Raw genomic sequence first — 26,902 nt, forward strand, 5'->3', positions numbered from 1 at the left:
TGTGTCATTTGTAAAATGAGGTTCTTGGAGTAGATGTTCTCTGAGGTTCCTTTAAACTTTAAAATTTTTATATTAGGACATATTTGTGGTCAGTCCCTTTAATTACTGTTGTCCGGTTGGATGCTTTATCCCTTCTTGAAGTTAGGAAATAGTATAAGATGGTATAAGATCATAGGTTTCAGAGACAGGCAGTCTTAAATTCAAATCCTAGCTTCGCTGTCTAATCCCTGAATAGGCAAGTTACTTAATGTCTCTGAATCCTGATTTTCTCGTCTTCATTGTACTGGTTGTTGATATGGTTTGAGATGACATATACCATTCTATGACTGTGTCCGACACATCTTTTTTAATTAATTATTTATTTTTATTTATTTATTTTTGGCTGTGTTGGGTCTTCGTTGCAGCACGTGGGCTTTCTCTAGTTGCGGCGAGCGGGGCCTGCTCTTGTGGTGCGTGGGCTTCTCATTGGGGTGGCTTCTCTTGTTGTGGAGCGCGGGCTTCAGTAGTTGTGGCACGTGGGCTCAGTAGTTGTGGCTCGTGGGCTGTAGAGCACAGCCTCGTTAGTTGTAGTGCACATGCTCAGTAGTTGTGGCGCATAGGCTTAGTTGCTCTGCGGCATGTGGGATCTTCCTGGACCAGGGCTCGAACCCGTGTCCCCTGCATTGGCAGGTGGATTCTTCCCACCAGGGAAGCCCTCTGACACATCTTACGAATTTTATTTCAGCTGTATGATGAGACTAATTCCGATTATTCTTCTTCTTAAAATTTTTATATATTCACTATGCATGAGTAGACAATTGATTTTAAAATATTATTATTTAAGCCTAGAGAAATTTTATAGATGTCTGTATCTCAGCCTAGATATTTTTGGCTAAAAACTTACCTATGAGATGCTTAGAAGGAAAACAGTATATATTATATAAATTTATGTCTTAGAAAGAACCAAATCACTGTAGGGATCATTAGTTTTTATTCCAGTAGTCTCTGCAGTGGAGGTGATCTGTGGTTGTTGTACTTCAGATATCTGAGGCAAAATGTCTTCATATGTGCCGACTTCTTCCAGTCATCAAATTTTGAGCTGCATTTTTTTATAACATTTTTACTGAGATATATTTTACATACCATACAATTCATCCATTGAAAGTGTACAATTCAGTGGTCTTCAGTATATTCACAGAGATGTGCAGCTGTTACCACAATTGATATTAGAACATTTTCATCACCCCAAAATAAACCTCATACCTGTTAGCAGTCACTTCACATTTTCCCTCAATCCCCTCAACTGTAGACGACCACTGATCTACTTTCTGTCTATAAATTTGCCTATTCTGACATTTCATGTAAGTGGAATCATGCAATATGTGGCCTGTGACTGGTTTCTTTCTGTTGCATGATGTTTTTGATGTTCCTCCATGTTGTAGTATGTATCAGTACGTTATTCCTTTTAATTGCCAAATAATATTCCATTGTATGGGTATACCACATTTTATTTCTCTATCAGTGGATGGATTTTGGGCTGTTTTACCTTTTGGCTAATATGAATAATGAGCTATGAACATTCATGTACACGTTTTTGTGTGGACATATACTACATTCCTCTTGGGTATAGCATATAGGAATGGAATTATTAGATCATATAGTAATTCAACGTTTAATCTTTTGAGGAACTAACAGACTGTTTTCCAAAGTGGCTTCATCATTTTACATTCCCACCAGCAATGTATGTGAGAGTTCTAAGTTCACCACATCCTTAACCAATGCATATCTTTCTTATAGCCATCCTAGTGGTTGTGAAGAAGCAATTCATTGTTATTTTGATTTCTATTTCCCTGATGACTAATGATGTTGAGCATTTTTTATGTGCTTGTTGGCCATTTGTATATTTTCTTTGGAAAAATATCTGTTCAGATCATTTGCCCTTTTTAATCATGGCATTTGTCTTTTTAATGTTGAGTTGTAAAATTTCTTTATATACTCTGGATACTGGACCCTTATTAGATTTCTGGTTTGTAAATGTTTTCTCCTATTCTGTGAGGTGTCTTTTCACTTTCTTCATAGTGTCCTTGGAAGCACAAAATTTTAAAATTTTGATAAAGTCCAATTTGCATATTTTCTCTTTTGTTGTGTATGCTTCTGGTGTCATATCTAAGAACCCATTGCCAAATCTAAGGTCAAAAAGATTTACCTCTATGTTTCCTTCTAAGAGACTTATAGTTTTAGCTCTTATATTTAGCTCTGTGATCTGTTTTGAGTTAATTTTTGTGTATGGGATATCTAGTTGTTCAAGCACCATTTATTGAAAAGACTGCTCTTTCCCTCATTGAATTGTCTTGGCACCCTTGTAGAAAATCAGTTGACTGTAAATGTAAGAGTTTATTTCTGGACTCTTACTTTTATTCCATTCATCTGTATGCCTATTTTTATGCTTGTACCATGCTATCTTAATTATTTCAGCTCTGCAGTAAGTTTTGAAATTGGGAACTGTGAGTCTTCCAGGTTTGTTCTTCTTTCTCAGGATTGTTTTGACCACTCTAGGTCACTTGAATTTCCATATGAATTTTAGAATTAACTTGACAATTTCTGCAAAGAAGGCCAGCTTATGTTTTCATAGGGATTACATTGAATCTGCAAATCAGTTTGGGGAGTACTGTCATCTTAACAATATTAAGTCTTATAATCCATCAACATAGATTTAAAAAATTTATTTAGGTCTTCTTTAATTTTTTTCAATGATGTTTTTTCAGTATATAAGCCTTAGACTTCTGTTGTTAACTTTATTCCTAAGCATTTTGTTCTTTTTGGTGCTATAGTAAATGAGATTGTTTTTTAAATGTTTTATTTTCAGATTGTACCTTGAAAATGTGTAGAAATAAAATTGATTTTTTATATGATCTTGTATATTGTAACCTAGCTGAACTTATTTATTAGCTCTAATAGTTTTTTTTTTTAATGGATTCCTTAGGGTTTTCTACAAGATCATGTCATTTGCACATAGAAATAATTTTCCTTCTTCCTTTTCAATCTCCATGTCTTTTATCTCATTTTCTTGCCCAGTTGCCCTGTCTAGAACTTCCAGTACAGTGTTGAATAGAAATAGAGAGAATGAACATCCTTATCTTCTTTTTGATCCTAGGGAGAAAGCATTCAGTCTTTCACTAACAAGTATGATATTAGCTGAGGGTGTTTTATAGATTCCCTTTATCAGATTGAGTAAGTTAGTTCCCTTCTCCTCTTCGTTTGTTGAGTGTTTTTATCATGAAGTAATGTTGGGAGCTATATAATTTTTGAGAGTTTCTAACTTTAATCTTTAAAGAAAATGAATGTGTATTGTGGGTTTAGTTAGATTAACTGGTACTGGTATCTGTTAAATTTTTTGAATTGCAAGGATCAGTTTTTGTTGAAGGCCTAATTTGTGGAATAAAAATGATAGCTTTTCTTACAATTACTGCCAGGCATATAGTTGTTTATTATAGCACCTAAACTTAAATACCATATCGCAAAGTGATAATAAAAAGATATTTTAAAGTAGAATAACATACAGTATTGAACTTTTCTCATAGTATTCCTCAAATCTTCCTAATTAGAATATTATTCCCCTAACATTTTAGAATAATATTCTAATAATTTAGAATAATATTCCCCAGCATTTTACTAAATATCCACCAACTTCTAAACAGAATATTCATTTTTAGCTCATCCTTTTGCCCAGATTCCCTTTAGATTTATACTGATTTTTAAATAGCTTGTGATTTGTTTGAGTAGCTACTATAGTTTTTCATTTCTTAGGTATAAAATGATGAATTGACAGAACATACAGAGAAAAATTTGGCACTAATTATTTTTCTTTACCTTGCTTTTCTTGTATTATTTATATAGTTAGGAAATTTGCATTGTGTGTTTGTTTTGGATAATAATCCCATGTTTTGACATATACAAAGATGCTAATAAATATGATTTCTTTTTTCAAAGAGACTATCTCCCACAAGTAAGACAAGGGCACAGGTATCTATAATACAAGTATAAAAATAGTAACAGGAAGTAAGTGCCACCAGTAGTGCTTGACCTCTAGTATCTCTGTTGTCATCTCACCCACTAGAAGCTGCTCTGTGGTAAAACTCAGGTAGTCTCACTCTTGAAATGCGCAGCCTAGCTATGGCCTTGTGGCACCATCCCATGTAGACCTGAAGTCTCCTCCCCGCCCCACGCCTGCCTGTCTTCCTCCTGACACCCTGCCTGAGGACTCCATTTAGTTTAGGTGCACCTAACGTCAGTCTCTGCCGTCTCAGTTTCAGTTCTAGCTCTCTGCTTTCTGCTTGAGAAATTGTCCTGAAACAAGTGAGGGTAAGTGTGGGGATCACTTCATCAGTTTCCCTTTTCTCATGGAGCAGTCTTATACTGTCTGTTGTCCAGCACTTGAAAATAGTTGCCTCCTGTATTTTGTCAAGTTTATGATTTTTATGCCTGGAGGGCTAGTCTAGAAACAGTTATTCTGTTATAGGCAAGAAGGAAGTTCCTCTGTTCTTTCTTGCTCAGTCTTGTCAGGGGTTTATCAGTGTGTAGTTAATCTTGTCAGAGGACCAACTTTTGCGTTTGTTGTTCGTCTCAGTCATATTGTTTTACATTGCTGTCTCATGTCACATGTTTTGATGTGTATATTTTTATTGTCATTCACTTTAAATTCCTCCTACTTCACAATTTCTTCTCTGACACAGAAATGTTTACAATTGTGTTTTGAAATTTCAAGCATTAAAAAAAACCTTTTTAAAAAATGATTTCTCCAGCTCCACTTTTTGTTCTCAAGATTGCTTTGGCTATTCGGGGTCTTTTGTGTTTCCATACAAATTGTGAAATTTTTTGTTCTAGTTCTGTGAAAAATGCCAGTGGTAGTTTGATAGGGATTGCATTGAATCTGTAGATTGCTATGGGTAGTAGAGTCATTTTCACAATGTTGATTCTTCCAATCCAAGAACATGGTATATCTCTCCATCTATTTGTATCATCTTTAATTTCTTTTTTTTTTTTTTTAAATGTATTTATTTTTATTTATTTATGGCTGTGTTGGGTCTTCGTTGCTGTGCGAGGGCTTTCTCTAGTTGTGGCAAGCAGGGGCCACTCTTCATCGCGGTGCGCAGGCCTCTCACTATCGCAGCCTCTCTTGTTGCGGAGCACAGGCTCCAGACGCGCAGGCTCAGTAATTGTGGCTCACGGGCCCAGTTGCTCCGCGGCATGTGGGATCTTCCCAGACCAGGGCTCGAACCCGTGTCCCCTGCATTGGCAGGCAGATTCTCAACCACTGCGCCACCAGGGAAGCCCACATCTTTAATTTCTTTCCTCAGTGTCTTATAATTTTCTGCATACAGGTCTTTTGTCTCCTTAGGTAGGTTTATTCCTAGATATTTTATTCTTTTTGTTGCAGTGGTAAATGGGAGTGTTTCCTTCATTTCTGTTTCAGATTTGTCATCATTAGTGTATAGGAATGCAAGAGATTTCTGTGCATTAATTTTGTATCCTGCTACTTTAGCAAATTCATTGATTAGCTCTAGTAGTTTTCTGGTAGCATCTTTAGGATTCTCTATGTATAGTATCATGTCATCTGCAAACAGTGACAGCTTTACTTATTCTTTTCCGATTTGGATTCCTTTTATATCTTTTTCTTCTCTGATAACTGTGGCTAAAACTTCCAAAGCTATGTTGAATAATAGTGGTGAGAGTGGGCAACCTTGTCTTGTTCCTGATCTTAGTGGAAATGGTTTCAGTTTTTCACCATGGAGGACGATGTTAGCTGTAGGTTTGTCATATATGGCCTTTATTATGTTGAGGAAAGTTCCCTCTATGCCTACTTTCTGCAGGGCTTTTATCATAAATGGGTGTTGAATTTTGTCGAAAGCTTTCTCTGCATCTGTTGAGATAATCATATGGTTTTTCTCCTTCAGTTTGTTAATATGGTGTATCACGTTGATTGATTTGCGTATATTGAAGAATCCTTGCATTCCTGGAATAAACCCCACTTGATCATGGTGTATGATCCTTTTAATGTGCTGTTGGATTCTGTTTGCTAGTATTTTGTTGAGGATTTTTGCATCTGTGTTCATCAGTGATATTGGCCTGTAGTTTTCTTTCTTTGTGACATCTTTGTCTGGTTTTGGTATCAGGGTGATGGTGGCCTCGTAGAATGAGTTTGGGAGTGTTCCTCCCTCTGCAATATTTTGGAAGAGTTTGAGAAGGATAGGTGTTAGCTCTTCTCTAAATGTTTGATAGAATTCGCCTGTGAAGCCATCTGGTCCTGGGCTTTTGTTTGTTGGAAGGTTTTTAATCACAGTTTCAATTTCAGTGCTTGTGATTGGTCTGTTCATATTTTCTATTTCTTCCTGGTTCAGTCTCGGCAGGTTGTGCATTTCTAAGAATTTGTCCATTTCTTCCAGGTTGTCCATTTTATTGGCATAGAGTTGCTTGTAGTAATCTCTCATGATTGTTTGTATTTCTGCAGTGTCCGTAGTTACTTCTCCTTTTTCATTTCTAATTCTATTGATTTGAGTCTTCTCCCTTTTTCTCTTGATGAGTCTGGCTAATGGTTTATCAATTTTGTTTATCTTCTCAAAGAACCAGCTTTTAGTTTTATTGATCTTTGCTATTGTTTCCTTCATTTCTTTTTCATTTATTTCTGATCTGATCTTTATGATTTCTTCCCTTCTGCTAACTTTGGGGTTTTTTTGTTCTTCTTTCTCTAATTGCTTTAGGTGCAAGGTTAGGTTGTTTGTTTGAAATGTTTCCTGTTTCTTAAGGTAGGATTGTATTGCTATAAACTTCCCTCTTAGCACTGCTTTTGCTGCATCCCATAGGTTTTGGGTCGTCGTGTCTCCATTGTCATTTGTTTCTAGGTATTTTTTGATTTCCCCTTTGATTTCTTCAGTGACCACTTGGTTATTAAGTAGTGTATTGTTTAGCTTCCATGTGTTTGTATTTTTTACAGATCTTTTCCTGTAATTGATATCTAGTCTCATAACGTTGTGGTCGGAAAAGATACTTGATACGATTTCAATTTTCTTAAATTTACCAAGGCTTGATTTGTGACCCAAGATATGATCTATCCTGGAGAATGTTCCATGAGCACTTGAGAAAAATGTGTATTCTGTAGTTTTTGGGTGGAATGTCCTGTAAATATCAATTAAGTCCATCTTGTTTAATGTATCATTTAAAGCTTGTGTTTCCTTATTTATTTTCATTTTGGATGATCTGTCCATTGGTGAAAGTGGGGTGTTAAAGTCCCCTACTATGATTGTGTTACTGTCGATTTCCCCTTTTGTGGCTGTTAGTATTTGCCTTATGTATTGAGGTGCTCCTATGTTGGGTGCATAAATATTTACAATTGTTATATCTTCTTCTTGGATCAATCCCTTGATCATTATGTAGTGTCCTTCTTTGTCTCTTGTAATAGTCTTTATTTTAAAGTCTATTTTGTCTGATATGAGAGTTGCTATCCCAGCTTTCTTTTGATTTCCATTTGCATGGAATATCTTTTTCCATCCCCTCACTTTCAGTCTGTATGTGTCCCTAGTCTGAAGTGGGTCTCTTGTAGACAGCATATATACGGGTCTTGTTTTTGTATCCATTCAGCCGGTCTATGCCTTTTGGTTGGAGCATTTAATCCATTTATGTTTAAGGTAATTCTTGATATGTATGTTCCTATTACCACTTTCTTAATTGTTTTGGGTTTGTTATTGTAGGTCTTTTCCTTCTCTTGTGTTTCCTGCCTAGAGAAGTTCCTTTAGCATTTGTTGTAAAGCTGGTTTGGTGGTGCTGAAGTCTCTTAGCTTTTGCTTGTCTGTAAAGCTTTCAATTTTTCCGTCAAATCTGAATGAGATCCTTGCTGGGTAGAGTAATCTTGGTTGTAGGTTTTTCTCCTTCATCACTTTAAATATGTCCTGCCACTCCCTTCTGGCTTGCAGAGTTTCTGCTGATAGATCAGCTGTTAGCCTTATGGGGATTCCCTTGTATGTTACTTGTTGTTTTTCCCTTGCTGCTTTTAATATTTGTTCTTTGTATTTAATTTTTGATAGTTTGATCAATATGTGTCTTGGCGTGTTTTTCCTTGGATTTATCCTGTGTGGGACTCTCTGTGCTTCCAGGACTTGATTAACTATTTCCTTTCCCATATTAGGGAAGTTTTCAACTATAATCTGTTGAAATATTTTCTCAGACCCTTTCTTTTTCTCTTCTTCTTCTGGGACCCCTGTAATTCGAATGTTGGTGCATTTAATGTTGTCCCAGAGGTCTCTGAGACTGTCCTCAATTCTTTTCATTCTTTTTTCTTTATTCTGCTCTGCAGTAGTTATTTCCCCTATTTTATCTTCCAGGTCACTTATCTGTTCCTCTGCCTCAGTTATTCTGCTATTGATCCCTTCTAGAGAATTTTTAATTTCATTTATTGTGTTGTTCATCTCTGTTTGTTTGCTCTTTAGTTCTTCTAGGTCCTTGTTAAACATTTCTTGTATTTTCTCCATTCTGTTTCCAAGATTTTGGATCTTCTTTACTGTCATTACTCTGAATTCTTTTTCAGGTAGACTGCCTATTTCCTCTTCATTTGTTTGGTCTGTTGGGTTTTTGCCTTGCTCCTTCATCTGCTCTGTGTTTCTCTGTGTTCTCATTTTGCTTAACTTACGGTGTTTGGGGTCTCCTTTTCTCAGGCTGCAGGTTCGTAGTTTCTGTTGTTTTTAGTGTCTGTCCCCAGTGGCTAAGTTTGGTTCAGTGGGTTGTGTAGGCTTCCTGGTGGAGGGGACTAGTGCCTGTGTTCTGGTGGATGAGGCTGGATCTTGTCTTTCTGGTCGCAGGTCCACGTGTGGTGGTGTGTTTTGGGGTGTCTGTGACCTTATTATGATTTTAGGCAGCCTCTGTGCTAATGGATGGGGTTGTGTTCCTGTCTTGCTAGTTGTTTGGCATAGGGTGTCCTGCACTGTAGCTTGCTGGTCATTGAGCAGAGCTGGGTCTTGGCGTTGAGATGGAGATCTCTGGGAGATTTTCGCCGTTTGATATTATGTGGAGCTGGGAGGTCTCTTGTGGACCAGTGTCCTGAACTTGGCTCTCCCACCTCAGTGGCACAGCCTTGACGCCTGGCTGGAGCACCAAGAGCCTGTCCTCCATATGGCTCAGAATAAAAGGGAGAAAAGAAAGAATGGAGAAGATAAAATTAAATAAAATAAAGTTATTACAATAAAAAATAAAAAATAATTATTAAGAATAAAAACTTTTTTAAGTAATAAAAAAAAAAAGGACTGACAGAACCCTAGGACTAATGGTAAAAGCAAAGCTATACAGATAAAATCACACATAGAAGCATACAGATACACACTCACAAAAAGAGAAAAAGGGAAAAAAGTGTATATATCGTTGCTTCCAAAGTCCACCTCCTCAATTTGGGATGATTCGTTGTCTATTCAGGTATTCCACAGATGCAGGGTACATCAAGTTGATTGTGGAGCTTTAATCCACTGCTCCTGAGGCTGCTGGGAGAAATTTCCCTTTCTCCTCTTTGTTCGCACAGCTCCTGGCAGTGTTGGATTTGGACCCGCCTCACCGTGTAGGTTGCCTGAGGGCATCTGTTCTTCACTCAGACAGGATGGGATTAAAGGAGCAGCTGATTCATGGGCTCTGGCTCACTCAGGCGGGGGGGGGGGGGGGGGGGGGGGGGGGGGGGCGGGGGGGGGGTGGTAAGGGTGCCGAATGTGGGACGAGCCTGTGGTGGCAGAGGCCAGCAGGACGTTGCACCAGCCTGAGGTGCACCGTGCATTCTCCCCCGGGGAAGTTGTCCCTGGATTACGGGACCCTGGCAGTGGCAGGCTGCACAGGCTCCCAGGAGGGGCGGTGTGGATAGTGACCTGTGCTCGCACACAGCCTTCTTGGTGGCTGCAGTAGCAGCCTTAGTGTCTCATGCCCGTCTCTGGGGTCCACGCTGATAGCCGTGGCCCTCGCCCGTCTCTGGAGCTCCTTTATGTGGCGCTCTTAATCCCCTCTCCTTGCGCACCAGGAAACAAAGAGGCAAGAAAACATCTCTTGCCTCTTCGGCAGCTCCAGACTTTTTCCCAGACTCCCTCCCGGCTAGCTGCGGCGCACTAGCCCCCTTCAGGCTGTGTTCACGTGGCCAATCCCAGTCCTCTCCTGGGATCCGACCTCTGAAGCCTGAGCCTCAGCTCCCAGCCCCCACCCGTCCCGGCGGGTGAGCAGACAAGCCTCTCGGGCTGGTGAGTGCTGGTCGGTACCAATCCTCTGTGTGGGAATCTCTCCGCTTTGCCCTCCACACCCCTGTTGCTGCGCTCTCCACCGTGGCTCCGAAGCTCCCCCCCTCCGCCACTGGCAGTCTCCGCCCACGAAGGGGCTTCCTAGTGTGTAGAAACCTTTCCTCCTTCACCGCTCTCTCCCACTGGTGCAGGTCCCTTCCCTATTCTTTTGTCTCCATTTTTTCTTTTTTCTTTTACCCTACCGAGGTACGTGGGGAGTTTCTTGCCTTTTGGGAGGTCTGAGGTCTTTTGCCAGCGTTCAGTAGGTGTTCTGTAGGAGTTGTTCCACATGTAGATGTATTTCTGATGTATTTGTGGGGAGGAAGGTGATCTCTGCATCTTACTCTTCTGCCATCTTGAAGTTCCTCTCTATTTTTAGTTTTTAAGGCACCTCCATACTGCTCTCTATAGTGGCTGTACCAATTTACATTCCCACCAACAGTGTAGGACGGTTCCTTTTTTGCCACACCCTCTCCAGCGTTTATTATTTGTAGACTTTTTGATGATGGCCATTCTGACTGGTGTGAGATGATACCTCATTGTGGTTTTGATTTGCATTTCTCTGATAATTAGCAATATGGAGCATTTTTTCATATGCCTGTTGGCCATCTGTATGTTTCCTTTGGAGAAATGTCTGTGTAGATCTGCCCATTTTTTGATTGGGTTGTTTGTTTTTCTGATATTGAGCTGTTTGTATATTTTGGAGATGAATCCCTTGTTAGTGCCTCGTTTGAAAATTTCTCTCAGTCCGTAGGTTGTCTTTTTGTTTTGTTTATGGTTTCCTTTGCTGCACAAAAGCTTTTAAGTTTAACATATACACACCGCTATATATAAAAAAGATAACCATCAAGGACCTACTGTATGGAACAGGGAACTATACTCAATACTTTGTAATACCTATAAGAGAAAAGAATCTGAAAAAGAATACACACACACACACACACACATATACACACACATATATATATATAAATATGAGAAACTGAATCACTGTACTGTACACCTGAAGCTAACACGACATAGTCAACTATACTTCAGTAAAAAAAATTGAAAAAAACCCCTCTATTCCAAATACTTTTTATCTCTAAGAAATATTTCATAACAAGATTTTAGCCTTAAAAAATAAAAAACATCTCTAGTAGAACCCTGAATATTCAGCAGTTCATAAACATTCTTGAACTGTTAAGAAAAATTAAGGGATAAAGGATTAAAAGCCTAATAAATAATTGAAAGAAATCTATCAGCAGACAATTCACACAACAAAGATATGATGTCCCTTAAACATATGAAAACATGTGACACTCATTTGGGAATATATTAATGAAAATTACACTTAGATACCATTTCTCATCAGATTGGCAAAAATTAAAGTCTGGCTGCATATCCTGTTTAGAGAGAGAATTGGGCACTAACTTTAATGGCAGTTTGTCTAACTCCATAATAAAATTTGTTGGTATTTTTATTGAGATTGTATTCAGTTTATAAATTAACTTAGGGTGGCAGTTACATTACATAGGGACAAAAGCATAGAGTGAGACTGAAGAGAGGACAGAGTCATGAGATTTTCTAATATTTAGAGAAGGAAGATCCAGAATGAGAAATGGGAAAGAAGCTGCTAAAAACCAGGAGATGGTATTAAGAAGGATGGACTGGTCAGTTATGCTGCATGCTGTTGAGAGGTGTATTCAGATAGTAGAGTATTTTGTGGAACACATGAATGAGGGACAATTGTATTAGGCCCTTTCGGGGGATACAATTGGACATGTAAACTTTGAATAAGACACTCTGTCTTCAAGATGTTATTGTCTAAAAAGAAATATGAGGCATTGTACTTTTAAACTTATGAGGATATGGACTAAGTTTGTTTTATTCATCACTGTATCCCTAGCATTGTGTCCTGGTGCATGTAGTAGATTTTTAATATATATTTGTTGACTGACTGATAAATGACTAAAATGCTCTTTCATAGGTGTCTCTGTATTTAATTCTCTCATACTTATTTATCTGAGACTGTACTACCAGGTGAACAGTTTATTTAACCAACTTATTGAAGAGATTTATAAAAATGAAGATCTGAAGATTTATTTGACAGTCATTCAGGTTAATAATTATTAATGTCTGAGTGATATCACCAATGAAGAAAGCATAGAGTAACCAGAAAACCAGGCTGAATATGCCATGTACCAGAAGTTAATTATAGGGCAAAGTGATTTTCATTGGAGGGCATTGGGGGAGATTTAATGGAGTAGACACTTTGCAGTTGCCCTGCAAAGGATTGTTTGGATTTGGGCAGATGGAGGCAGGAAGAAGTATGTTCTGGGTGGAGAGAAAGATTAATTATGCAAATTTTGCTTATATAGATATATTGTAATAGTCTTTGAATTATTCATATGAGGTAGAAGTATTTTCATTCATTATACTCTCATTGCTATGCACTATAGAGGATTTAAATTACATGAGTACTGTTTGTGCCTTTGAGGAACTTATATTTTAGGTCACGTTTTTCTGGGCATATTTTGAAATCATATAACATGAGATATTATATAAAGAATATGCCAAAGCAATCTTGAGAAAGAAAAATGGAACTGGAGGAATCAGGCGCCCTGACTTCAGACTATACTACAAAGCTACAGTAATCAAGACAGTATGGTACTGACACAAAAACAGAAATATAGATCAGTGGAACAGGATAGAAAGCCCAGAGATAAACCTAGGCTTAAACCTAAATGTAAGGCCAGACACTATAAAACTCTTAGAGGAAAACATAGGCAGAACACTGTATGACATAAATCACAGCAAGATCCTTTTTGACTCACCTCCTAGAGAAATGGAAATAAAAACAAAAATAAACAAATGGGACCTAATGAAACGTAAAAGCTTTTGCACAGCAAAGGAAGCCATAAACAAGACGAAAAGACAGCCGTCAGAATGAGAGAAAATATTTGCAAATGAAGCAGCTGACGAAGGATTAATCTCCAAAATATACAAGCAGCTCATGCAGCTCAATATCAGAAAAACAAACAACCCAACCCAAAAATGGCCAGAAGACCTAAACAGACATTTCTCCAAAGAAGATATACAGATTGCCAGCAAACACATGAAAGGATGCTCAACATCACTAATCATTAGAGAAATGCTAATCAAAACTACAATGAGGTATCACCTCACACCTGTCAGAATGGCCATCATCAAAATATCTACAAACAGTAAATGCTGGAGAGGGTGTGGAGAAAAGGGAACCCTCTTGCACTGTTGGTGGGAATCTAAATTGATACAGCCACTATGGAGAACAGTATGGAGGTTCCTTAAAAAACTAAAGATAGAACTATCATATGACCTGCAATCTGACTACTGAGCATATACCCTGAGAAAACCATAATTCAAAAAGAGACATGTGCCACGATGTTCATTGCAGCACTATTTACAATAGCCAGGACATGGAAGCAACCTAAGTGTCCATCGACAGATGAATGGATAAAGAAGATGTGGCACATATATACAATGGAATATTACTCAGCCATAAAAAGAAATGAAATTGAGGTATTTGTAGTGAGGTGGATGGACCTAGAGTCTGTCATATGGAGTGAAGTAAGTCAGAAAGAGAAAAACAAATACCGTATGCTAACACATATATATGGAATCTAAAAAAAAAAATGGTTCTGAAGAACCTAGGGGCAGGACAGGAATAAAGACCCAGACATAGAGAATGGACTTAAGGACACGGGGATGGGGAAGGGTAAGCTGGGACGAAGTGAGAGAGTGGCATGGACATATATACGCTACCAAATGTAAAATAGATAGCTAGTGGGAAGCAGCCACATAGCACAGGGAGATCAGCTCGGTGCTTTGTGACCACCTAGAGGGGTGGGTTAGGGAGGGTGGGAGGGAGACGCAAGAGAGAGGGGATATGGGGATATTAAGTATATGTATAGCTGATTCACTTTGTTATACAGCAGAAACTAACACAACAATGTAAAGCAATTATACTCCAATAAAGATGTTTAAAAAAAAAAAAAGAATGTGGCAGAGCACAAACAATTTCTTTACTGGAATTAATTTGTATTTTAGGATATGTTTAAATATCAGATTAGGGCTTCTACATTCTTTGGTTTACTTCCCTTTTTAAGCAAGAGACTATGAAGTCAAATGCTGTTTAATTTAGGTAATATGCTCTTTCTTTTAATAGTTTGCTAAATAGGGAGACAGTTTTATATTTTATTTATAGAAGAATAAGGGTTCATTCCATTTGTCACCATTATATTTGTGTCACCTTATTGAATTAAGCCCTAAGAAGAGGCTGAATTCACAGAAATCCATCCATGTACCTCATAAGTCTATCTCAGCAGTAATTTATGATGCCAGCAGTACTCCTTAGCTGAGTGATGAGTCTACTGGGAGTGGAGATTCTATTAAAACTCGACTTTGAAAAATACTTAGTATAGTTCATGTTCTCAGGAAGTACTTTAGATCCTGACACTCATCTCTTTTGGATTTTGTAAAAAGACATTGCTGTTTTCCTGACAGTGGACCATTGTTTGACCTGAATTCTTTTGTTTTTTGTTGGCCGTCCATGAAGTCAAGCTATGACCAGGATAATTAATGCCAATACATCTCATTGTAACTATTTATTCTAAAGAATAATTTAATCTAAAGAAATTTTTCTTAGATAGTAACCAGTAATGGTATAAACTTGGAGGTTAACATTATATTTGGACTCTTCTCACTGTATATTCTCTCCAGGTGATTACATTCTAATTCATGCCTTTACCTTTTACTTGTATGGTAACGACTTCCAAATCCATATCCCTTACTTAACGTTTCTGGGCAAACCTCCGTTACTGCACTTACTCTTTACGGTTTTGTAATTACTGATTTACTTGGCTATCTCTGGCTAGTCTGTAAGATTTTTGAGGGCAGGGATTACATTCAACATTGTTTTGGCAGCCAGGTGTAACGCACAAGCAGATTATTTTAATCCTGTGGATTTTAGGCTTTGTTAGTGCTATTATGTTTCAGATTTCCCTTTCTAGAATGTGACCCTTTTGGGGTCTCAATTTAAGCCCGAGGTGTACCCCTGGGCAGGTCCACCTTGCCTGGCTTTGAACTCCAACCTGTCTTCCCAGAACCAAGCAGTGGGCTGCTCAGCTCTTTGGCCTCCCAGCTGTTGTTCTCTGCTAGGTTTTTGAAATCTGTTTCTATGTTTTCAGTTTAGCATTGGTAAACTCCTCCAGCACAGACTACGCATGGACTTGGGGGCTTACTTAATGTGGTTCACTCCTCTTTGAGCTGTTATTGCTCTCAAGTGCTAGACGCTTTGGCCTTCTCAGACTCCAGCCTCTGTCTCTTTAACCCATTTGGGACTTCTGCATTTCACTTCCCTATGCTGTGAATTGACACATGTCCTTAAAAGAAAAAGCCAGGATAAATGTGGAGTTCACTTTGTTCAACTTCCTTTCTTTTAGGGATCATAACCCCACCAGGTTATACCTGTATTGGTTGTTCTCCAGTGTCTTTTTACAGTTGTTTTATGTATTTGTGTCTTTTATATTGATTTTGTTGAGATACTGAGTCTGATATAAGCTCTTTAGTCACAGCTGGCCTGTAGTTTATGTGCATGCATTAAAAAAAGGTTTATTTGTTATTTGTTTATTTTTATTGTGGTCAAATTGGCATAACAAAATCAGCTGTTTATACAATTCGGTGGTGTTTAGTACATTCACAATGCTGTGTGCATGCATTTTTAAATTTATATAAATGATAGTACGTTATAGCGTTTGTTCTTCGTCTCATTTTCACCTAACAATATATTTTAAGAATTTTTCCATATAACTTTACAATTTATTATTTTTAACAATTACGCAGTATACATTTCACTTATCCATTCCTCTCGTGATAGACACCCACTTTGTCGCCAACTCCCCACTACCTAGACTATATTGCAGATAATAAGAATTTACTCTTGTTTCCATTGTCCTCAGGAAAGCTGATTATGTAGGGACCTCCTGTGAAAATTTAATTCCAAAAATATCTAGTTTGATTCATTATCTGAGATCTGCTGGAGGAATTGCCCCTTGGAAATTTATGGGCTTTTGGGAACCATTCTAGTCCATAACGTTGTCCCAGATTCATTTTGGCACCAGTATGATTTCTTGAGCAAATCTAAACATCTCTGAACACTATACGTTTTGCCAGATAAAAGATTGGTAGCACTCCATTCTATCTCTCAGTGTCTCAGTTGCTTATATATATACATACATATGGAAAAAATTGGATGGCTAGAGACTTACTATAGTCCCTCATACTGGCAGGATTCTACAATTTACTGGAAGTCTGTGACTTTAGATAATGATAAACTGCAGTGTATTTAGTGATCAAACTCAAAATCTGAGTGTTCCAAACTGCTTAACCACTTATGAGCTCTGTGACTTTGAGCAAGTTACTTAACCTGTCAAAACCTCAGTTCCACCTCTCTATGATGAGAGTAATAATAGAGTAGTTTTGGGATTACATTTAAAGAGAATAAGGTAATACAAAACACTTATCACAGTTCTGGCACATGTTAAGTGCATAGTAATAATAGGTATTCTTGGTCATTTGGTGTAGACTGTAAATGATATTTTATCTTCTTATTTCCTTTCAATACTGAATGTATTTTTTTGCTTATGCTGCTCATTTGGCACTCAAAAATGTGGTATTTTGTATTATTGTTAATGAGTTATGTTCTTTTCCATTAATTAAGTGTAAACTTATAGAGAACAGATTTTTTTTCCAGAACCTAACTTAATTTGCTTCTGCTGAAGATTAAATTAAGAATGCATATTGAACACAGTGAGAACTTCAACAAAGAAAATAGGAAATATAAGAAAGTACTAGATAGAAGTCACAGAGCTGAAGAATATTATAACTGAACTAAAAAATTTACTAGGGGGGTTCAACAGCAGACTAGAAGAAGCAAAAAGGATCAGTGAACTTGAAGACCACGCAGTGGAACTCACCCAATCAGAGCTGCAAAAAGGAAAAAGAATGAAAGAAAGTGAAGATAGCTTAAGGAATTTATGGGACAACATCAGGAGGACTGACATTCACATAACAGGGCTCTCAGAAGGAAAGAGGAGAGAGAAAGGGGCAGAAAAATTATTTGAAGAAAGAATGGCTGAAAACTTCCCTAATCTGGGGGAAGGAAACAAACATGCAGATCCAGGAAGCCCAGAGAGTTCCACATAAGGGGACCCCAAAGAGATCCCACCAAGACACATGATAGTTAAAATGTCAAAAGTTTAAGACAAAGAGAGATTCTTAAAAGTAGCAATGGGAAAACAGTGTGTTATGTATAAAGGAACCCCCATAAGACTATGAGCAGATATTTCCAGTAGAAACTTTGCAGGCCAGAATGGAGTGGCATGATATATTCAAAGCACTGAAGGAAAAAAACCCCCAACCTAAATTACTCCACCTGGCAGTTACATCCAGAATTAGAGGAGAGAGAAAGAATTTTTCCAGACAAGCAAAAGCTAGAGCTTATCACCACTAAATTGACCTTACACACAATGTTAAAGGGACTGCTTTAGGCTGAAAGGAAAGGATGCTAATTAGTAACAAGAAAACATATGACAATATAAATCTCACTGGTAAGGGTTAATATATAGTAAAGGTAGTGGATTAATCACTTATAAAGTTAGTATGAATGTTAAAAGACAAAAGTAGTAAAAATAACAAATAATTAAGGGATACACACAAGATAAAAAGATGTAAAATGTAACATCAAAAACAAAAAACATTGAGGGGGAGAGTAAAAATATAGAATATTAAAATGCATTTATACTTAAGTTATTATCAACTTAAAATAGACTATCACTAACATAAGTTGTTATGAAAATATGATAACTACAAAGCATTTATACTTATTATAAACTTAAAATAGACTGTCACTAACATAAGTTGTTATATGAAAATATGATAACTACAGAGCAAAAACCTGTAGTATGTACACAAAAGATAACAAGAAAGTAATCTAAGCATACCACTAGAGAAAGTCATCAAGCCATAATGGAAGTGAGCAAGGGAAGAAGAAAGGAACAGAGAGGAACTACAGAACAGCCAGAAAACAATTAACAAAATGACAGTAAGTACATACTTGTTAATTACTTTAAATGTAAATTGACTGAATTCTCTATTCGGAAGACATAGAGTAGCTGAATAGATAAAAAAAAATAAGACCCATCAATATGCTGCCTGCAAGAGACTCACTGCAAATGTGAGGAGAGAAATAGACTGAAAGTGAAGGGATGGAAAAATATATTCCATGCAAATGGAAGCCCAAAGAAAGTTGGGATAGCTATACTTATAGCAAACAAAATAGACTTTAAAACAAAGACTAATTAGAAAGAAGGGCATTACATAATGATAAAGGGGTCATTTCTAATAAGAGTATATATAACATTTGCAAATATTTATGTACCAACATAAATATATAAAGCAAATATTAACAGACCTAAAGAGAGAAATAGCAAAACAATAATAGTAGGGGACTTATTGAAGTCCCCTCATTTACAACAATGGATAGATCACTAGACAGAGAATCAAGAAGGAAACATTGCCCCAAGGACATATTAGACTAGATAGACTTAACTAAAGATATAGACAGGACATTCCATCCAAAAGCAACAGAATACATATTCTTCTCAAACACACATGGAATATTCTCCAGGATTCATCATATGTTAGATCATAAAACTAGTCTTAATAAATTTAAGAAGATGAAAATCATATCAAGAATCTTTTTCAGCTAGAATAGTATGAAACTGGAAATTGTTTACTAGGAAGAAAACTGGAAAAATCACAAACATGTGGGAATTAAACATAATGCTATAGAACAACCAGTGGGTCAGTGAAGAAATAACAGAGAAATCAAAAAAATACCTTGAGACAAAAATGGAAATACAACATTCCAATCTTATGGGATGCAGCAAAAGTAGTTTTAAGAGGGAAGTTCATAGCAATAAATGCCTACCTCAAGAAATGAGAAAAATCTCAAATAACCTAACTTTATACCTTAAGGAACTAGAAAAAGAACAAATGAAGCCCAAAGTTAATGGAAGGAAGGAAATAACATAGAGCAGAAATAAATGAAATACAGACTAAAAGGACAATAGAAAAGACCAAACTAAGAGTTGGTTCTTTGAAAATATAAACAAAATTAACAAATCTTTAGTCAGACTCACCAAGAAAGAAAACGAGATAACTCAAGTGGATAAAATCAGAAATGAAAGAGGAGACGTTACAACTGATACCATGAAAATACAAGGGATTGAGACTGCTATGAACACTTATATGCCAACAACGTGGACAACCTAGAAGAAATGGACATATTTCTAGAAACATACAACCTGTCAAGACTGAATCACAAAGAAATAGAAAATCTGAACAGACCAGTTACCAGTAAGGAGATTGTATCAGTGATCAGAAACCTCCCAACAAATAAAAATCCAGGACCAGACAGTTTTGCTGGTGAATTCTACCAAACATTACAAGAATTAATACCAATCCTTCTCAAACTCTTACAAAAATAAAAGATGACGGAATGCTTCCAAACTCATTTTACAAGGCCAACATTACCATGAAACCAAAACCAGACAAGGATGCCAGAAGAAAAGAAAATTATGGGACAATATCCCTGATGGGCATAGATGCAAAAACCCCCAACAAAATATTAGCAAACTAAATTCAACAATACATTAAAAAGATTATACATTGTGATCAAGTGGGATTGATTCCAGGGATGCAAGGATGGTTCATCATCTGCAAATCAATCAGTGTGATATATCACATTAACAAAATGAAGGATAAAAATCATATAATCTCAATAGATGCAGAAAAAGCATTTGACAGAATTCAGCATCCATTTACAATAAAAACTCTTAACAAAGTGGGTGTAGAGGAAATGTACCTCAACATAATAGAGGCTATATATGACAAGCCCACAGCTAACATCATAGCCAGGGCATTATGCCTGGTGAAAAAAATGAGACAAAGACAAATGCAGTATGATCTCATTTATGTGTGGAATCTAAAATTTAAAAAAACGCAAGCTCATAGATACAGAGAACAGATTAGTGGTTGCCAGAAGTGGAGGGGGGGGGGCGGCGCAGTGACGAGGCTTGGTGAAATGGGTTAAAAGGAGTCAAAAAGTTCAAACTTCCAGTTATAAACAAATAAGTCAACAGTGTGTAACGTATAGCATGGTAACTGTTGTAATACTGTATTGCATATTTGAAAGTTGCAAAGAGAGTAGATCTTAAAAATTCTCATCACATAAAAAAATCTTTGTGTGCTGTGTATGGTGACGGATGTTAACTAGACTTATTGTGGTGGTTATTTCGTAATATATGCAGATAGCAAATCATTTTGTACACCTGAAACTAGTATAATGTTATATGTCAATTATACCTCAATAAAATAAAAGCGTTTTGAATCTTTTCTTCTTTTTCACTTTCCCCTCTCAGTTTTAGGAAACAGAAAACATTTGTATTTAAATTCAAAATTGAACTTTTTTTTTTCAGATAACCATGATGATTACAGAGACTGCTGTTATGCCTTTTGCTTGTTTTGAGGATACATTGAATTGGATCCTGTTTGGCTGGCAGCAGCAGTTTTCATCATGTGAAAAGAGAAGTGAAACAAAATCGTCTCTCAATGGTACTGGTTCATCGACCTCAAAACCTATAGCTGATGCTTCAGATAAAGTTCAAAAGAAACATACTAAGAAGACTGAGTAAATTTACTTGATGAGCTTTAGAAGGCAAAAAATTTTCTTTTTCTTATCTACCTGTCAGATTGTGATAAATATTTCTATGTAAATGATGTAAAATAAAGATTATATATGAGGATTGGAGGTGACAAAAAGAAAGAACTTTTTCTGTTTCAGGGAGACTGTCCCTTTCTGGATTGAAATTTCCTGAGTGTTACGAGTGTATCATGTGAAATGGTTTTTCTAAGTTATATATAAAAGATTCTATTGTGATTTTTTAAATAGTTTTATATTGATAAAAGGCTAGTGTTTTTGAATGTTAGAAAAAGTAAACCTACTGTCATTGCAAAATAACAAAAATTAAAGTTTTATTGTTTAATCTAGATATTTTCATGTTTTTTATTTGAATCTATTTGAGCTTTAGTTTAGCAAAATTAAACTTTTATTACACATTACCATTATAATTCTTAGATATGGAAAACAATTCCTGTTTAATTTTGAGTACTAGGAAAAGTAAACTTTACCTAAATCACTTTATATTATGAATGAAAATAAATTATTAGCTTATATTTCAGAACTAAACATTGTATATTTTGCCCACATTAAATAGAAATATCTGAAATTTTATTTAATTTTTTTCTAGTAGTATTTTTCAGTGAGAGCAGAGTATTATTAGTCTTAATCTTAAATGTGTTTCATGCCCTTGTTTAAACTATTTCTTTTTTCTAAAAAGAAAATCAGGGGTATAGTTTTTAATAAGTTGCTAAGTCCATGTTCTGCTTTGCAAGTTTTGAGGAGCTTATTTTTTTCTCTCTCCTTAAAACACATTTGTTTTAACTGTAGGAGAAATTATTCTCAGCATTTCATATATTCTTAAGTATTATTTCAATTTAAAAATTTCACCTTTGTCTTCTTTTTTTTTTTTTTTTAAAGATTTATTTATTGATTGATTGATTGCTATGTTGGGTCTTCGTTTCTGTGCTAGGGCTTCCTGTAGTTGCGGCAAGCGGGGGCTACTCTTCATCGCGGTGCGCGGGCCTCTCACTATTGTGGCCTCTCTTGTTGCGGAGCACAGGCTCCAGACGCGCAGGCTCAGTAGTTGTGGCTCACGGGCCTAGTTGCTCCGCGGCATGTGGGATCCTCCCAGACCAGGGCGCGAACCCGTGTCCCCTGCATTAGCAGGCAGATTCTCGACCACTGCGCCACCAGGGAAGCCCCCCCTTTGTCTTCTTTTTAATGGGTACTATTCAGTTTTCTAGTTGAATGTCTCTTACTAGTTTACACAGGTTATATTTTAATGTACATGTACATATATTTTTAGTTTTATTTTAAATTAAAACTAGTTACCCTTATGTAAAAATGCTCAGCTCTAATGAGAATTGTCCTCGGGCATTTGATAACAACCACCTAATTAAGAAGAAACAAACTAAAATCTTGTATGGTAGTAGTCTATTTGAATGAAGAATGATGAAGTGAAATTTGGTACCTTATTGGCAAAAATAATTAAAAGAAGAAGAAGAAGAAAAGGTACTAAATAATGTTAGATTTTCTTATTTTATTTTGTAGTTTAAAAGCCCAGTTATAATTTTAAAACTTTGTGACTGACATGATTTCTTCTACCAAGACCATGAGCCTGCAAAAAGTTAGTATGTATCAGGCATCTTTGGATGGTATAGAACTACTCAAATCATATTCAAGTTAGAAGTCTTGATTTTTAAAAATTTTAACAAATATAAACACCAGCAGGGATTATACTTTTGTTAAAAAAATTTTTTTGGGGGGGGAGGACCTTTGATAGCCTTGGGATGCTAAGGAGTTTATTTTTAATATTCTGACAGAAGGCATTGAGTATTTACGAGTTCTGTATTGCATGTGACACTCTTGTAGTTAACATGTTGCTAATTACTGACTTAGTTTTGAAGTTTGGGTTTAACTGTAGTTGAAATGTTAGGAATCTTATTTTACACTTGTATTAAAGACAAATTTATTAGGATGAGTATAATTTTTGTGACTTTCTGTCTGAATTAAAAAAAAAAAATCCCACAAGGACTCAGAGGCAAAGAATATACAAATCAATTTTCACTGCAAAGTAAAGGAGCTGTTACAGTGGAGGATTACTGGACTGAATGTCAATATTATGACATAGTATGAGTGTGTTTCATGTTTGGTAATTGCAATCATTGTTGCTTTAAAAAAAAAAAAACAAAAAAAACAAAAAAAAAACTCCTATTGTGCACCTAGCACCACCCTAGCACTAATACTACTTAATCATTTAACACCTACAAAGACACGGGTAAAAGCTCGAAAAAAACCCAGTTAATAGAAAGATTCAAGTGGCCTGGACCAGTCAAAGGATGTGGTTTTCTGAGTACAAAAACTGTTTAATATGCATTCAGAAAAGTACTGTGATAAGCATAGTATTAAAATGAAAACTCCTGAGTATTAATAAAGACACTTGCATGTGGAAAAAAAAAAAGACAAATTTATTAAAATAAGTTATTTAGCACCAATGAAATATTTTATCATTTTTATGTTTTTTCTATTTTTCTTGATTTAGGAGTTTATAACTCCTTTGGCCTTTCGACTGATATATGGTATATAATCAATGATTGCTGTCCGAATGAGATGTACAACCTTTATGGAACAAACTTTATTAATCTGTGCAAGTAGCCTATAACCTTTAATTCAAGGTTTTTAGGAAAAAGCTGTACTGGAGGACATGGCTTAGGTTTGAAACCTCCCACCCTTCATCTATTCATGCTGCCTGCAGAGACTTGACTGGATTTGCGAAGCAGATTATTAGACTCCTTACCCAACCTGTAGCATGAATGAAGCCTGTGGGCCTGCTTCACACAGTCATAGGTGGCACTGAGAAAGTCAATATCTGGTAGGTCTCGTTAAATAAAAGGAGACAAGAAGGTGGCAAGAACATGGGCTGGCTAACTCAGTGATCTCACCCTCTAGTAAAATATGGCCAAATTAATATCAAACTCTGATTTATCAGATTAGTCACTCTTCCTTGCTGAGTGTGCAAGGGCTGGAGAGGGACCAGATAATGTAGAGTGAGTGGATTTCAGTGGAAATTCCAGGTTTCCTGTAGGCAGAGACCAAAAAGTGGAGAGAATAGGGGAGACGTTCCCTCTGTAGTGTATTTTTTTGGTCTTATTCCTGTAAGGCCTACATCATTCCATTAAAATCTACCTCAGATCACAAGTTGATTGCAATTGAGTGATAACGTTAGAAATGGAGTAACGTGTACAAGAATACCCTCTCTCCCCCACTGCTTTCTTGGTGTTTACATTTTACTGGTGGTGAGACATACAATAAGCAAACAGATGTGTTCTTGTGGTAATACTAAAGGTTATGAATATATATTAAGCAGGACACAAGGATAGAAAGTGAGAACTGGGGGTACTTGTTAATTAGGAGTTAGAAAAGGCCTTTCTGTTAAAATTGTATTTTACCAGAGACCTGAAGGAAGTGGGTGGGGCAGGCCGGGCAGACATCTGTGTTAAGTGCAAGGGTCATTCTGTTTCTTCATATACTTGACTTAGATTATGTACTTTTTTCCAAAAATTACTCAATTTATTTTTCTTATTTAGTACAGTTTCACACTTGTAGTTTTTAACAGACATATTTCTTTGATAGAATTTATTTTTGTTTCTACAGTTTGTTCTTTTTTTAAGGTAAAATTCACATACAATGAAATGCATAAGTTGTAAGTGTATATTAAAAGAGTTGGCAAATACATACAACCATACAGCCTAAAGTCCTATCAAGAGATAGAAAACATTGCCAGTGCCTCAGGAAATTCCTTTCTAGTTAATTCACACCCTCCCCCCCAACTGAATAGAAATAAAATCGTGCAATATATTCTCTTCGGCGTAAGACTTCTTTCAAACGACATAATGTTTTTGAAATTTATCTTGTTGTATTTATCAGTAGTTCATTCCTTTTTAATTGCTTGGTAGCATTGTACTATATGAATATGTTGCAGTGTGTTTATCGTATTGATGCACATCAGGGCGTTTCTAGTTTGGGATATTCTGAATAAGCTACTATGAATATTTTTGTACAGTTCTTTTGGGGAACGTATGTTTTTTTATTTCTCTTGAGCAAATACCTAGGAGTAGAATTATGTTTAGTTGTAAAAAAACCACTAGACCTCTTTTCCAAAGTGTTTGTACCATTTTATACTTCACAACAATGTGTGAGAGTTCCAGTTGCTCTACATTCTTACCAAGGATTTTTGTTGTCAGGCATTTTACTTTTGTCCATTTTCAATGGGTGGTTTGTAGTTTTTAAGGTTTTAATTTGCATTTCCCTAATGATTATTGGTGTAGAGCACTTTTTTGTGTGTGTTCTTATTGGCCATTTGTGTATCTCCCTCAGTAAAGTGTCTCTTCAGACCTTTGCCCATATTATATTGAATTTGTCTTTTTATTATTAAGTAGTAGGAGTTCTTCATGTATCTTGGATATCCATTCTTTGTTAAATAGGTGCTTTGTACATATTTTCTTTCTGGGCTGTGGACTACCTCTTCATTTTTATAATGATGTCGTTTAATGAAAACACATTTTTAATTTCAAAGAAGTCTAATTTCCCAGGATTTTATTTTACAGTTACTGTTTTCTGTGTCTTAAGAAACTTTTTCCTACCTCCAAGTCATAAATATATTTGCCCATCAAGGAAGCCCAAATAAAGGAGTGCCTAGTTTTATTCTGAGAAACACTTAAAAGAGAAACACTTTATGCTACTATGTAAAGTAGTGATTATGTTACTCAGCAAGGCCTAATTTTTTGTTCTGCTTCTCAAAAAATCACTGCACATCTTATATATGTGGTCACTTTTTCTGTGCTTGTGCTAAAGGTAATACATTATAGGAATTGAAGACTTTTTTTTATGTATGTCTATTTAGGGAGTTTATGTAGGCTTGTCCTTGGTTTTATCACAACTCTGATGTTTAAAAGAGATGGTGAATAAGAATGTGACAACAAAATATATTTAGAACGAAATAAAAAGCTTCTAAGCTCAGTCTAGGTGTGGGATTGGTTGGGAAGGTAGTGGTCCATATTGAAATATATAATCCAAGTGCATCTTTGTGGTGACAAAATGTGGACCAGTGATCTGGTATGAAAATGAGTACAGCTTAATTTACATGGTTCACTGTCTGATATTCTGTGACAATACAAAGTGGCACACTGAATTGAAGTTGAAAACTATTGCTTTCTTCCTACATTTGATAAAGAGAATTAAGATTTAATTGGGATAAAAAAATAAGCAGTTTGTATGGTGGGATTATGGTTTGCTATGGGGAAGAGGAAGTGGGGGACTCCTGCCAGACAAAGTAACTTCAGATGTATTTTTTACCCCTGTAGAGTTGTATTAGTAAAGAGAATAAAGTTGATAGTGAATATTTGTATTTTTATAAATATTTTGTGTAATGTAAAGTTTGACTTAAAAATTCAGTCTAATCTCAGTAAAAGTAGACTGTAGACTGAAATCTTTCTTGAGAATAATATGAAGTGAAAGGAATGGGGTACAGTGGCTGATAAGCAGCGTTGTTTTATTGACATCTTAATGAGATGTGAGAAGAAGTACATAATATCTTGATTAAATTTGGAAAGGACATTCAGTATAATGAAAGCCTGTGTAAGTGACAGGAAAAATTCAAAGGACTAATGGTATGCTTGGAAAATGATTCAATTTATTCAGTTAAAAAATGTTGAATTATACAGCTGGGGAGAATTATATAAGGCCCAAACCTAAGGAAAAATGCATGCATTTTGTAAAAATATGAATAACAAAAATTAATGAAACATTAGCATGTTGTAGTCTTTATTTTGAGCAGCTGATATTTTGGGGGTTATATTACTGAGGAAGA

At 36.2% G+C, this 26,902-nt stretch overlaps 1 protein-coding gene across 1 annotated transcript in view; it reads left to right on the forward strand.

Moving 5' to 3' along the window:
• Positions 1 to 21,401, forward strand: part of TMEM38B (transmembrane protein 38B) — a 67,713-nt gene extending 46,312 nt beyond the window's left edge. The window contains exon 6 of the mRNA XM_007178251.3: positions 20,831 to 21,401. Within this exon, the coding sequence (XP_007178313.1) occupies positions 20,831 to 21,046 (216 nt within the window). The 3' untranslated portion in view covers positions 21,047 to 21,401. The remainder of the gene's footprint in view (positions 1 to 20,830) is intronic.
• Positions 21,402 to 26,902: the final 5,501 nt, after the last annotated feature.

This window comes from Balaenoptera acutorostrata, chromosome 6 (assembly GCF_949987535.1).
Source record: "Balaenoptera acutorostrata chromosome 6, mBalAcu1.1, whole genome shotgun sequence".
NCBI lineage: Eukaryota > Metazoa > Chordata > Mammalia > Artiodactyla > Balaenopteridae > Balaenoptera > Balaenoptera acutorostrata.